The sequence below is a fragment of the Mesoplodon bidens genome (genome assembly GCF_964165515.1).
Source record: "Mesoplodon bidens genome assembly, chromosome: 14".
NCBI classification, from domain to species: domain Eukaryota; kingdom Metazoa; phylum Chordata; class Mammalia; order Artiodactyla; family Ziphiidae; genus Mesoplodon; species Mesoplodon bidens.
Window position 1 is genome coordinate 67,394,677 of NC_138170.1, and position 12,631 is coordinate 67,407,307.

The following is a 12,631-nucleotide window of genomic DNA, read 5'->3' on the forward strand; positions in this document are numbered from 1 at the left end:
TAACCACCACTCCAAGTTCTAATGTGTGGTCTTTCCAATCTAAATATATATGTTGCCCTTTACTTATACTTCCCTAGTTGATCATTCAAATACAGAATTGTCCATCCAATACATATGAAGTAGTATAGTTGCCTCAAAATTATACTTATATTCTGTAGAATTCCATTACCCTTCACGTGAACCCAGAATTGATATTTCTCTAAAGTAGTTAAGTATTCATCTGTCATTTCAGTTATACTAAGTAAATAAATGTAAATAGATAGATGCAAAAGAAAGTTGATGAATCATATTTATAGAATATTTACTGAGCAAATGGCAGCAACCAATTACTTCTAACTTATTGTTAGTGTTCAATTTTGTCTGCTCTTTAAACAGCAAACAAATCTCAAAAGTCTATATATACAGCTATGCCTGTCACGAGGCCTTGCAATAGTTGAAACATTTGTCTTTTAAAAACAGTAACTTCCAGGACTTCACTGGTGGCACAGTGGTTAAGAATCCGCCTGCCAATGCAGGGGACACAGGTTCGTTCCCTGGTCCGGGAAGATCCCACATGCCACAGAGCAACTAAGCCCATGCGCCACAACTACTGAGCCCGTGTGCCACAACTACTAAATCCTGCGCACCTAGAGCCCATGCTCTGCAACGAGAAGCCACCGCGATGAGAAGCCCGTGTACAACAACGAAGAGTAGCCCCCACTCACTGCAGCTAGAGAAACCCTGCGCACAGCAACAAAGACCCAACACAGCCAAAAATAAATAAATAAATAAATTTATGGGGGGGGAACAGTAACTTCCCTTTACCCTCAAGTAAACTTTTCATAATTGCTGCCAACTATTTTAAGTATAAAAACACCTACATAAGATTTTTTTTTTTTTTGGCGGTATGCGGGCCTCTCACTGCTGTGGCCTCTCCCGCTGCGGAGCACAGGCTCCGGACGCGCAGGCTCAGCGGCCATGGCTCACGGGCCCAGCCGCTCCGCAGCACGTGGGATCTTCCTGGACCGGGGCACGAACCTGTGTCCCCTGCATCGGCAGGCGGACTCTCAACCACTGCGCCACCAGGGAAGCCCTATATAAGATATTTTAAAATTAGAATTAACATTCAGAAGGACCAAGCATTTCATGGAGCACCTAGGACAGAAGAACCTACTGCACTGTGAGAAGTCAGAGTGCATTGTTTTAAATTAGGATTTGTCACAATATGTCTTCTATTTATAATGCAGTTTCACAAAATCATTTATAATGAAGTTATGGTATTTTTAGTTCTACTTTAGTGATCTCAAAGTTGCAATAACAACCCCCCCAAAAATATATTCCACTTAAAGACAGTAGATAAAAGATTTCATTCTAACAGCAGTCCGTGTCCATTATTTTAAGCTACATTTAAGTAATTATTGCTGCTAACAGCAGCTCATTCCCTGTCTTAAACCTCTTTTTTGTGTTCTAGGGATATCAAGTTCTGTTTCTTTCTTACCTGTGTAACAAAATACTGCTTTTTCCGTGCAAAGATATTTAATATTGTGTATGGGGTGCCTGTTATGGTAGACTCTGTCTGGTTTATAGTGTATGGTAATGCCCTCAAGAGTATAGATTGTAGTAGAAGAGCTAACACAAATACCCAGAGAGGCAACAATCAGCATCTTTAAATGAAGGGATGAGTAGCAGTTTTGACAAGTTTAATTTGAGGCATGAACGAGCTCGCCATATGGCAGTGTCCCCCAGACAGCTTTCGTCTTGGGCTTTGTCACTCATCAGCCAAGGCCAGGCCAGAAATGTCTATTCAGGAGTCAGCAACACAGAGCAGCAGTTGACTGTAGCAGAGAGAATGAGGTCACTGAAGGAGAAAGGCGAGGAGGTATGCTGTCTTTCAGTGTGCGGGTACTTTGAATTTTTCCAGTACTGAGATAGGGTTTATGCTGAACCATCCCCACTTTATTAAGTCCTCCTTGGCCAACAGACACATCTGTGGTAAGATGATAGGCCAGCATGTGTTCTGCGGTCAGAGGTAATTTTAGGTCACGCCTATACAAGATCAGCACAAGCAGCCTAGAGCACAGAAAAGACTGATGCAACTCATCCCCCTAGGTCAGGCTGTCCTATAGAATATAATGCAAGCCACGTCCGTAATTTTACATTTTCCATTAGCCACATTTTAAAATGTAAAAAGGAACTGGTAAAATTAATCTTAATATATTCACTTAATATATTCACTTAACTCAGTATATCCAAAATATTGTCCTTTCAACGTGTAATCAAAATGTTCTTTAAAATTAATGAGGGACTTCCCTGGTGGTGCAGTGGTTAAGAATCCGCCCGCCAACGTAGGGGACACGGGTTCAAGCCCTGGTCCAGGAAGATCCCACATGCCGCAGAGCAACTGAGCCTGTGTGCTACAACTACTGAGCCTGCGCTCTAGAGCCCGTGAGCCATAACTACTGAAGCCTGCGTGCCACAACTACTGAAGCCCGCACACCTAGAGCCTGTGCTCCACAGCAAGAGAAGCCACTGCAATGAGAAGCCCACACACCGCAACAAAGAGTAGCCCGCGCGCAGCAACGAAGACCCAGTGCAACCAAAAATAACTTAATTAATAAATTTAAATAAATAAATAAATAAAATTAATGAGATATTTTACCTTCTTACAACTCAGTCTTGGAAATCTGCTATGTATTGTACGATTGAAGCACATTGCACTCTAGACAAGCCACATTTCAAGTGCCTGGTCGCCACATGTGGCTTGTGCTCATGACTACCGTACTGGACAGCACAGCTCCTGAGAGTTCACCTGGCAGAGAAAATGCACCACCACGCCTCCCTCACTTGCGTAGGATTGTAGAGAGTGGGTCCAAGTGATAAGCATACAAGATTCCTTAGTCCTGCTTCTGTTTGATTTAGTACAGTATAGGCCAAATATCACTCTCTCCCTACCTTAAGTTATCTCGTATAGTTTTTCATGTTTGATATCATAAAATGTGTTTTGATTTACAAAATCACTTTTCTGAAAACCCTGGGGTACACACATGAACTGACTGCATGCTAAAGAGCATTAGTTTTTAGCATTAAGCAAGCTGATTCCTATTTATACTCATCATTATGACCTCTGTCATTTAGGATTCAGAATCTTTACCACATATATTGTACTAGCCACTTCCCATAAGAGAAAAATTTTAAGTATGTTATATATAATTCATCAGCTAATATTCTTTGTAAATATATAAGAATATTGATAAGGGAAATTTTTTTTTTAGATTTTTTTCTCAAGATGATCAGAATAATGTGATTCCTACAGAGATGTAAAGGAAGATCCATTAGGAATATGAAATTTAACCTGAATGGCTTAGAAATGCTAGAATTAATACTTACAACACAATTTATATATAATGACTTTCTAAGGGTGATTGTAACATTGCAGGATGTTGTTGCTTCGTTTTGCTTGATTTTTAATATAAACATGTAGAAATTCTTTATAGGCCAGAATGTCATCGTTATAGTGGCTGGAGCAAATTTACTTTTGAATACTGAAGACCTGAGGGAAGCAGCCAGTGCCATTAGCAGAGCCAAAGTAATGATCTGCCAGCTAGAAGTAACTCCAGCAGCTTCTTTGGAAGCCCTGAGAATAGCCCACAGCAGTGGAGGTAATTCTACACATTTGTCCTTCTTTCTGTAAAAGCTTTTATCACTGTTAACCTTTCAAGTTAAGCAAAGCCATACTTTTTCTGCAGTAAAATATTCTTTCTCCCATCTGTGAGATTCACTGTCTTCCTGTAGTTCTCGATAATGTTAGAAAACCTTAAAAATAGTGAAAAAATAACATGAGTAGCATTTCTGATATTCTGAAATACAAATCTCCAATCTAGTTAGCAGAAATAATTCAAGTAGTAACTAGAATCTTTGAAGCAGCCCATTGTCCAAGATACACTCTAAGTAGTAGAATGAGTTCCATTCTGACAAGCAGAGGTTAAGCTGCAGGTCATGTATAATCACTGCCCAGGTACATTTGGATAAACACCTCAAGGAACTGAAGATTTGTTCTTTCTCCTTTTTGTAAAATTTTATTGTCTTTTCTATAAACAACAAAAGATTATTTATATGTAATATTTTCTACGTTGTCAGTGTCCTTTAAGCAGCTCTTTTTGTTTTGTTTGATCTTTGACTTTGGAAATTTTCAAGCACACAAAAGCAGGCGGAATTGTATAAGGAAACCTATCACCCAGCTTCAACAGTCATCGACTCGTGGCTAATCTTGATTCATCTGTTCTCCCACCCACTCCCCTTCTCTCAACCCCAGCACATAACCAACTTTTTAAAATTACAGATAGTTTCTTTCTGTTTGCTTCTTTTTTACCACTGACTAGTGGGGAAAGCGTCTTCTGAGTTAGAATCCCATTTATGTTCCTTGTTAGCTTTGTGGTCTTAGCAGAATTATCTGATTTTTCTGAGCCTTGTCTGTTAAATGCATACAGAAATACTCCCCTACAGAATTGGTCTAAGAATGAAATAAAATATGATGCCAAGTATGGTGTAGTACTTCTCAGTAAACACCAATTTTCTTTTCTCTTTCACTTCTCTCTTTAAATTAAAATTAGGATAATATCCTGATCTCAGCACCCTTTGGTCAAAAAAATCAAAATAAAAAGTAGCCACTGTAAGACAGTGGCTTCTCCTTGATATTGTGGCCATAGTTCTGTGAATTATACTAAGAAGAAAATAGGGAGAGAACCACATTGACTTTTCCAGATAAAACTTTCTCATCAAGATACAAAACCAAAAAAAAGAAGAAGAAAAAGAACAGTAAGTGTGTGTATGTATCTGTGTGTTTATATAAGTGATCCTCTCAAAGTGTATAGCGCTCTACATAGCAATAAATGGAAAATAAGTTACTGAAATGATTTTGTGGAGAATTTTAAAATGTATGTCCTGATTTAACAAATTTCCTCTTGGCAAAACAACATGCTGTGGCAAATTCTCACTGACATTTAATGTATTTTTAATGGACTCGAAGCTGTCAGAAAGAATTTTAAGCCAAAACCCATTTGGTTACATTTTCTCAGGGTGTCACAGATAAAGTCTAAGGCTTATGGTGAGCATTCTCTGCACTGACTGCACTCATCGTAAGCAGGCGATGTGAGTACACCATGCCACTTCATTCATGCTCCTGTCTTTCCTTGTACAGGTCAAAGTATATTCTCATGTAACTTCTCTTTTCCTACTGTCCCTTGCTTCTCAGAGATGACTGTTCCCTCTGTCCTAGTCTAATGGCCTGTTACCTACCCAGCTCGTGGCAGAGAGAAAGGTACAGGAACCACAGTTGAGGAGCTAACCTCTCACAGGTGAGGCTAGAGTTACCCGGATGGACAGGCAGCCTGACTCGGGCTGTCATCTGTGTCGGCGGGGGGGGGGGGGGGGGGCGTCCAGCAATGCCTCCTCCATCACCTGCCAGGCAGTTCTTCTAGTCGAGGAGCTGGAGGATCTGAGGCATCAGGAATGGGTGGGGGTAGGTGATGGAGGGCCAAAGATCACCTAGCCTACTTCACATTTTTACTGAGAGCCAGCATGCCTAAGTAGTGATTCTGCATGATCTTTCTTATATAGTAATATTGGAAGTAGTAATTCCTGCACTTAATGTACTTTACAGTTTATAAAGCACTTTCATGTATATTTGATCCTCAGAAAAACCTTAGGACAAAAATATGGCAGGCATTATTCTCCCAGACTGAAGGGGAGAAGGCAGACTCGGAGAGGTTAAGTAATTAGCTCAACCAAGGTCACTGTAGAAGCTAGGATTCCAGACTCCAAGACCCAAGTTCTGTGTCCTAGAGCACACTTTAAATAAAGAAACTGCCACATCCCGTTGATATCAAGGAACTGAGCCTTTATGAAGAGTATCTCTAGAAAAGTGAAATCCATGAATTGTAACAATGTCCAACATGTAGCCTAAGCTTTGAGTGTTATTACTGCTCGAGTCATAGAGACAAGACCCTAGAGTGTTCTCAGCAATGTGTCCCCTCTCTGCCTCATAAAACACACACGCAAGTGCCCATGCACACAGGAGCCTCTGTCTAGAACTCAACTGGTCCCCATTTGGTAGTTACCAGTCAGACACAGCTTAGATTTTATACTATGAGTGGTGTGTGTGTATGTGTGTTTGAATTTAATGCGTCTTCATTCTCACCTGAGAGAAGAGTGGTACAATGAAAGGAGCACTGGTTTGGGAGTCATGAAGTATGGCTTTGAATTCAGAATCAATCACTTACCAAATGGGGGACCTCATGCAAGTCAGTTCCTTGCACTGAGCCTCATTTTCTTCTGTGAAACAAGGGAATTGGACTGAGAGCTCTCACAGTTCTTCAGTGTCACAATGTGAGAATGGGCTGATCACAGAGCAGGCCCGGCAGAGCATAAAGATCTGTTGAGCGCTGAGTGTCCTGTCCATTACCCCACAAGGCCGCATATGTGCTAATCAGCATTATTCCATCTACAAGAAAGATGGTAAAATCCTTGTCATCATCATCATCTATGGGTTAATTATCACAACTCCCTTATCTGTATACTTATCTGTATACTTACAAGCAGTGACGTTTGAATTAAACACATTGTATAATTGGATTATATATCAGTTGTTAAAATACAGAGGAAAAAGACCCCCCACCTTCATCTTTGGTTATACTATCTCAGAAATCGCTCTCTTTACCAAAATGAAAGCATTGGTTTTAAACAGCACCTGCGACACCAAAAATGACGTGGGAGCCTTCTACAGCCCCCTCCTCTCTAGGTCACAGTGGTGTGAGGTACGCCCACGGCAGAGCTGGTGGTACAGCTGCTTGTGATGAAATTATGCCTGTTGGTTCTGGTCTTTATATCCATTTCAAAGCAAATGGGACATTACAGGAACAATTATAAATAATTGAGATTGTAAGATCGCCAAGATTAAACTCTAGGTAGGATACAAAATATCTTTTAATGCCACTTTAGTCCTTTTCCATTTGGCAAACAAAATTTCTTGGCTGGCCACCTTGACTTTCACAATAACATGGTCCAGCACATAGCCCAAGCTTTGGGTGTTTTTGCTGCTCAAGTCACAGAGAAGAACCTCTAGAGTGGGAGACTGCTAAGCCAGTGTTTTGGGTAGCCCAACCTTCCTGCGGTTTCTTTACTTAGGGTGATTTTCTTCCCCTGTTTCTCTGAGCTCGTTATTAGGGCCTTCTTAACTGTCCAGCCCCCTGCCCTCCATGGTGACATCATTAAGAGCTTCCACCTCATTTTCCTGTCTTTGCGCCTGTACAGCTGCCTCCCTGGGCCTCACCAGTTCCTCACTGACATTATTGCACCAGCCATTGACATGCTGTTAAGACAACTGGGAGTTTAGTCCGTCATATGTTGTAATGAATAATAATTACAGTTGGGTGCTGTCAGTCACCTCTGCAACTCCAAGTTACTCCACGGTACATCCTGTGTTCTCTAGTTTTGCATGGTTCCAGGATGACATCAGGTTTTTTTCATCTTGACTATTACAAATTTGCATTCTTCTTTGATGAACTACATCTACTAATTCTTCACTTTTTTTTCATCATGGTAAAGTATTCATGCTTATTTATGGTAGCATGAGCCAAAGAGACTCCTTTCTTTATGGTATTTTCACTTTTCCCCTAAATTTAGTTATTAGACTCGAAGCCTATGTATCCAGTTTCTTTTGATAAGAGTGCTTTCCCTTGGTAAGATACAGGCAAATAAGACTTGCTTGATTTTTATACAGTATTTACAGTCAAATTAAATTGTAGAATTTCTCAATCCAGCAATTGTTGCTTAAAATTCAATGTCATTGTTTCTTTAAAATTTGTTTTTGGGACTTCCCTGGTGGTGCAGTGGTTAAGAATCCTCCTGCCAATTCAGGGGATACAGGTTCGAGCCCTGGTCCGGGAAGATACCACATGCTATGGAGCAACTAAGCCCGTGGGCCACAACTACTGAGCCTGCGCTCTAGAGCCGGCGAGCCACAACTACTGAGCCCACGTGCCACAACTACTGAAGCCCACGCACCTAGAGCCTGTGCTTCTCAACAAGAGAAGCCACTGCAATGAGAAGCCTGTGCACCACAATGAAGAGCAGCCCCCACTTGCCACAACTAGAGAAAGCCTGCGCGCAGCAACTAAGACCCAGCACAGCCAAAAATAAATAAATAAAATAAATTTTTTTTAAAAATTTGTTTTTATTGTGAAAAATTTCAAGTATGGTAAACTCATATATACTCTCATTTAGCTTCAACAATTATCAACATTTGGCCAATCTTATTTCATCTATACCCCAACTTATTACTCCCATCCCCCACTGCAACCTCGGATTATTTTGAAGCAAAACCCAGACATTACATCATTTCACTCACAGTGTACTCATTTTTTCCATTACATCATTTCACTCACAGTGTACTCATTTTTTCTTTTTTTTAATCTGTTGTGTATCTACACACTAGCAATTCTTTCTTTCTTTCTTTCTTTCTTTATTTTTGGCTGCGTTGGGTCTTTGTTGCTGCACGCCGGCTTTCTCTCGTTGCGGCGAACGGGGGCTACTCTTTGTTGTGGTGCACAGGCTTCTCACTGAGGTGGCTTCTCTTGTTGCGGAGCACAGGCTCTAAGCACGCGAGCTTCAGTAGTTGTGGCACACGGGCTTAGTTGCTCCGCGGCATGTGAGATCTTCCCGGACCAGGGATTGAACCCGTGTCCCCTGCATTGGCAGGCAGATTCTTAACCACTGTGCCACCAGGGAAGCCCATGTACTCGTTTTTTGATGTGAGATATTATATATATTTTAAGAATTATGTCTTTGCATGATGTATAGCAGTTAATCTGTGGTCAGATTTATTCTCAGTCTTTTGTAACTAATCACTTATTAGTTTAGTGAGTAATCTCTCAGACTTTTTTCTCTTCTATGTAAGTGTATAAATGTAAATACACAGATAGCTATGTTTTATTTGTTTTGTTCAAAAAAGAGGGAGATCCTACCATAGACTTTATTATAAAACTGCCTTTTTCACTTATAAATATAGAAGTCTTTCTGTGACAAAACAGAGATCTGCCTCATTCTTTTGAACAGCAGCAGGGCATTCCATTGGACGTATGTGTCATAATTTTTTATCCACTCTGATAGATACTTAGGTTTCTTTTGGTTTTTTTCTGTTACAAGCAGAGCTGAATGAACGTCACTGTACCTCATCTTTGCAGGCCTGTGTATGTCTGTAGGGCAGGGTTAGAAAAGGAATTGCTGGATCAAGGATCTTTTAGGATAAAATGGAACTTTTATAAGAAGAATGGCTCTACCCTATTGTTGCATACTGATAGCTTGCTCTAACTTGTGCTCAGAGCTGCTGAGTGCAGCTTTGAGGATCAGATTAGGTGAGCAATGGTGTTTCAATTTAATGCTTGAGGAAAATAGGGAACAACATATTTATTTTGAAAACCTAAAAAGTAAATGGGTGTGTTAGAATGCTGGGCAATGATGGCTTTTATGCATAATTGACATCTCTGAGACCTTGCAAAAGCGGGAAAATCAATGAGAGAGACTTTTGCCAGGCTAAAAACTCCATTAGAAGGCAGAAGAGATGGGTGGACAGGTGGGGGTGTTGGGCTATGGGTAAAGGACAATATAATAACAGTAATAATCCTTTACTTTTGTATAACACTTCACAGTTTACACAGGGCTCTTACATCCGTTTTCTAATTTAAGCCTCACAATAACCCTGTGCAAAAATATGAGCAGCCAAAAATATACCATAGAATTTCTGTGGGTGGACATTCTGGATTCTAAAATAATAAAAATATGGGAATAGTGTTAGCCTATAAACCACTGGACGAGATCCACTGACTGAACCAAAATGTTAAGTAAGACCAAAGAAGGTGCAGCAGTAGATTAGCTAGCCTCCCCAGGCAGAAGTAGTGGACAGCTTCCACTAGCCACGTGCTGATACACATCTCCCTAGGAACGTGGAATGCATCAGCGCCAAACTAGCCATGGAAGAGCCACGTGGAGAACTTGTCAATGTGCACACTCACTGACCTTACACCCCCAGATTCTGATTCAGTGGGTTTGAGGTGGAGCCCAGAAGTCAGGCATTTTAATAAGCTGTCCTAGTGAGGCTGATACGCAGCCAAGTTTGTGAACCACTGTTCTAGAAGAGTCTCTGGGGACTGCATCTAGAGAGTTTTACTCTATGAGTCTATAGTAATTAAGGTTACTAAACACACATAAGTCAGTGGACCTGGGTAGAAGAAAGAAGACCAACCAATCTAGGTGGCTACGCTGGTGGTTAAGTGTTTTGACAGAGGGAGAGCTTCCTATGAATATAATTTCTAAATACTTAAAAAAACAATTTACAAAGTTCCAGAACAAAGGCTGTTTTTAAATATTGTGAATTGGCATGGGGGGGCTTGTGTTGCTATGGACAAAGTCCTGGCCTAGAGAGGCAACCACTTTAGAAACAACAAAACCCTGGACTTCAAGCTGGAGGACCCTGGGTAGGGACCCACCTTAACTATCTCCCAGTGTTAGGACCTTAGACTGACCTCATCTCTCTGAGGTTCACTTTCCTCCTCTGAAAAATGTACTTCCAACACTGTGATGGCCGTGACATTCTCATTTTTCCCTTCTGCTGTCCCCATCCTCCTCCTCTTGTAGTCTGAGCTAGCTCTTAGCCTCTGACTGAATTTCTCCTCCTTTATCAACCTTTCCTTTACGTTCCCAGATTGCCCACAGAAGCCAAGACTATAAGCTTTTGTGTGAATGTGTATGTTTGCATGAGTAAGTGCAACATATTTGGAAGACATACATAGGTGTTCAAAACGTGGATATGTACATGAACTTCCTACTTACCATTCTTACCAGGAAATTTTTAAGCTCTTCATTGTTTCCTTTCTATCATCTCTTTTTTACTTTCCTGGAAAATGGATTTATGAACTAGCTTTGCATCTAAGCACTCACAGTAACCCACAAAAATGTTCACCAGCCTGCATGTTCACATTTATACATGTCCTTTCATGCCACAACATTCAAATTTTTCTTTAATGTTGTTGTTGTCCTTTGCCATAACTTTGTAATCACCTTAGTTGTAAATATTGATGCTTGCCCTTGAAGCTGAAATGTTGTAAAGTAAAAAGTAGAGCAAATGGACATAACAAGGAATTGATACTAGGCTATCACGGAGATTGAGATTCCATACTTTTCTACATCTGTAAATAAGTTGATTTTTTTTTTTTTTTTTTTGCGGCACACAGGCCTCTCACTGTTGTGGTCTCTCCCATTGCGGAGCACAGGCTCCAGACGCGCAGGCTCAGTGGCCACGGCTCATGGGCCCAGCCGCTCTGCAGCATGTGGGATCTTCCCGGACCAGGGCATGAACCCGTGTCCCCTGCTTGGCAGGCGGACTCTCAACCACTGCGCCACCAGGGAAGCCCTGATTTTTAATCTAATGGGGAAAATGGTTGTACTTGGGGATTTCCCTTACTCAATGTCCATAAATGCACCATGTTAAAAACAATAACCACTGAACCCCTTTTTCACTCCTTTGTAGTAAAAACACTGTTCAACCCAGCGCCTGCCATTGCTGACCTAGACCCCCAGTTCTACACTCTCTCAGATGTGTTATGCTGCAATGAAAGTGAGGTAAGGATGGAAGGTTTTGCTCATTCCTTGAGAAACCAAAAGACTTTCATGTACGTGAATAAAGCAGAGAATCAGGACTTACCTCATCAGCTTGATTGCATGTGAATTCTTGGGCATAATGAAAACAGATTTTTTTGGATGACTGGGATGTAGAGAAAAGGAAACTAGTGAGTCCTAGAAGAAAAAGGATTCCCTGAGTCATACCCATAATTGGGCATTTATCAAACCTCAGCTAATTTTAGTCCCCACCCTGCCCTCATACTATTAGTTTCTGTTTTCTTTTTTAATCATTCCATATTCTATAGACTAATTACTGTTAGTATTAGAGTTGCCAGAGATAGCAAACAAAAATACAGGATGCACAGTTAAACTTGAATTTCAGGTAAATAAGGAATAATATACTAAACATACCATTAAATTATTTGTTGTTTATCTGAAAGTCAAGTTTAACTGAGAGTCCTATATTTTATCAAGCAATGCAAACTAATGTACAACCCTGGAGCATTTGCATTCTGTTGTGAAGACCCTGTGATTGCACTGGTGGACAGACAAGAGGTTCTCCATTGATGCCATGGGAAGCCCTGGTGGCCACTCTGTTAGGGGAGCACCGTCTCAGTCCACCTGAGGGTCATAATGTATATATCTGCATAAAATCTCTATCAATATATTCATATCATGCCATTCTAAAGCATTTTAGGAAGAAAATTTCAATATTTTCCCTCTTACAGGCCAAACAGTATTAGACCAGCACTCTCCTCCAACATTGGGAGGCAAGACATATTATACAATGCAACATACAGAGAAAGAAAGTTTATAATTAACGAACTATTAGTTTTTCATTTGGTGCAAAGGCTGAATGAAGGTTTCTAGGATTTCCTGACCTGCCTTTTTATTAACTTCATCTCTCAGAACATAAAGGAAATAAGAAAGAAGACTGCAACAAGGAAGCTAATTTTAAGAAGCCACAATAGGTTATGCA

General features: G+C 40.7%; 1 protein-coding gene across 9 annotated transcripts in view; it reads left to right on the forward strand.

Moving 5' to 3' along the window:
* RBKS (ribokinase) overlaps nt 1-12,631 on the forward strand; it is an 81,927-nt gene that overhangs the window by 30,818 nt on the left and 38,478 nt on the right. For all 9 annotated transcript variants that reach the window (XM_081253819.1, XM_081253814.1, XM_081253815.1 and 6 more), the window contains exons 5-6: nt 3,474-3,638; nt 11,561-11,652. In XM_081253819.1, the coding sequence (XP_081109945.1) occupies nt 3,474-3,638; nt 11,561-11,652 (257 nt within the window). The remainder of the gene's footprint in view (nt 1-3,473; nt 3,639-11,560; nt 11,653-12,631) is intronic.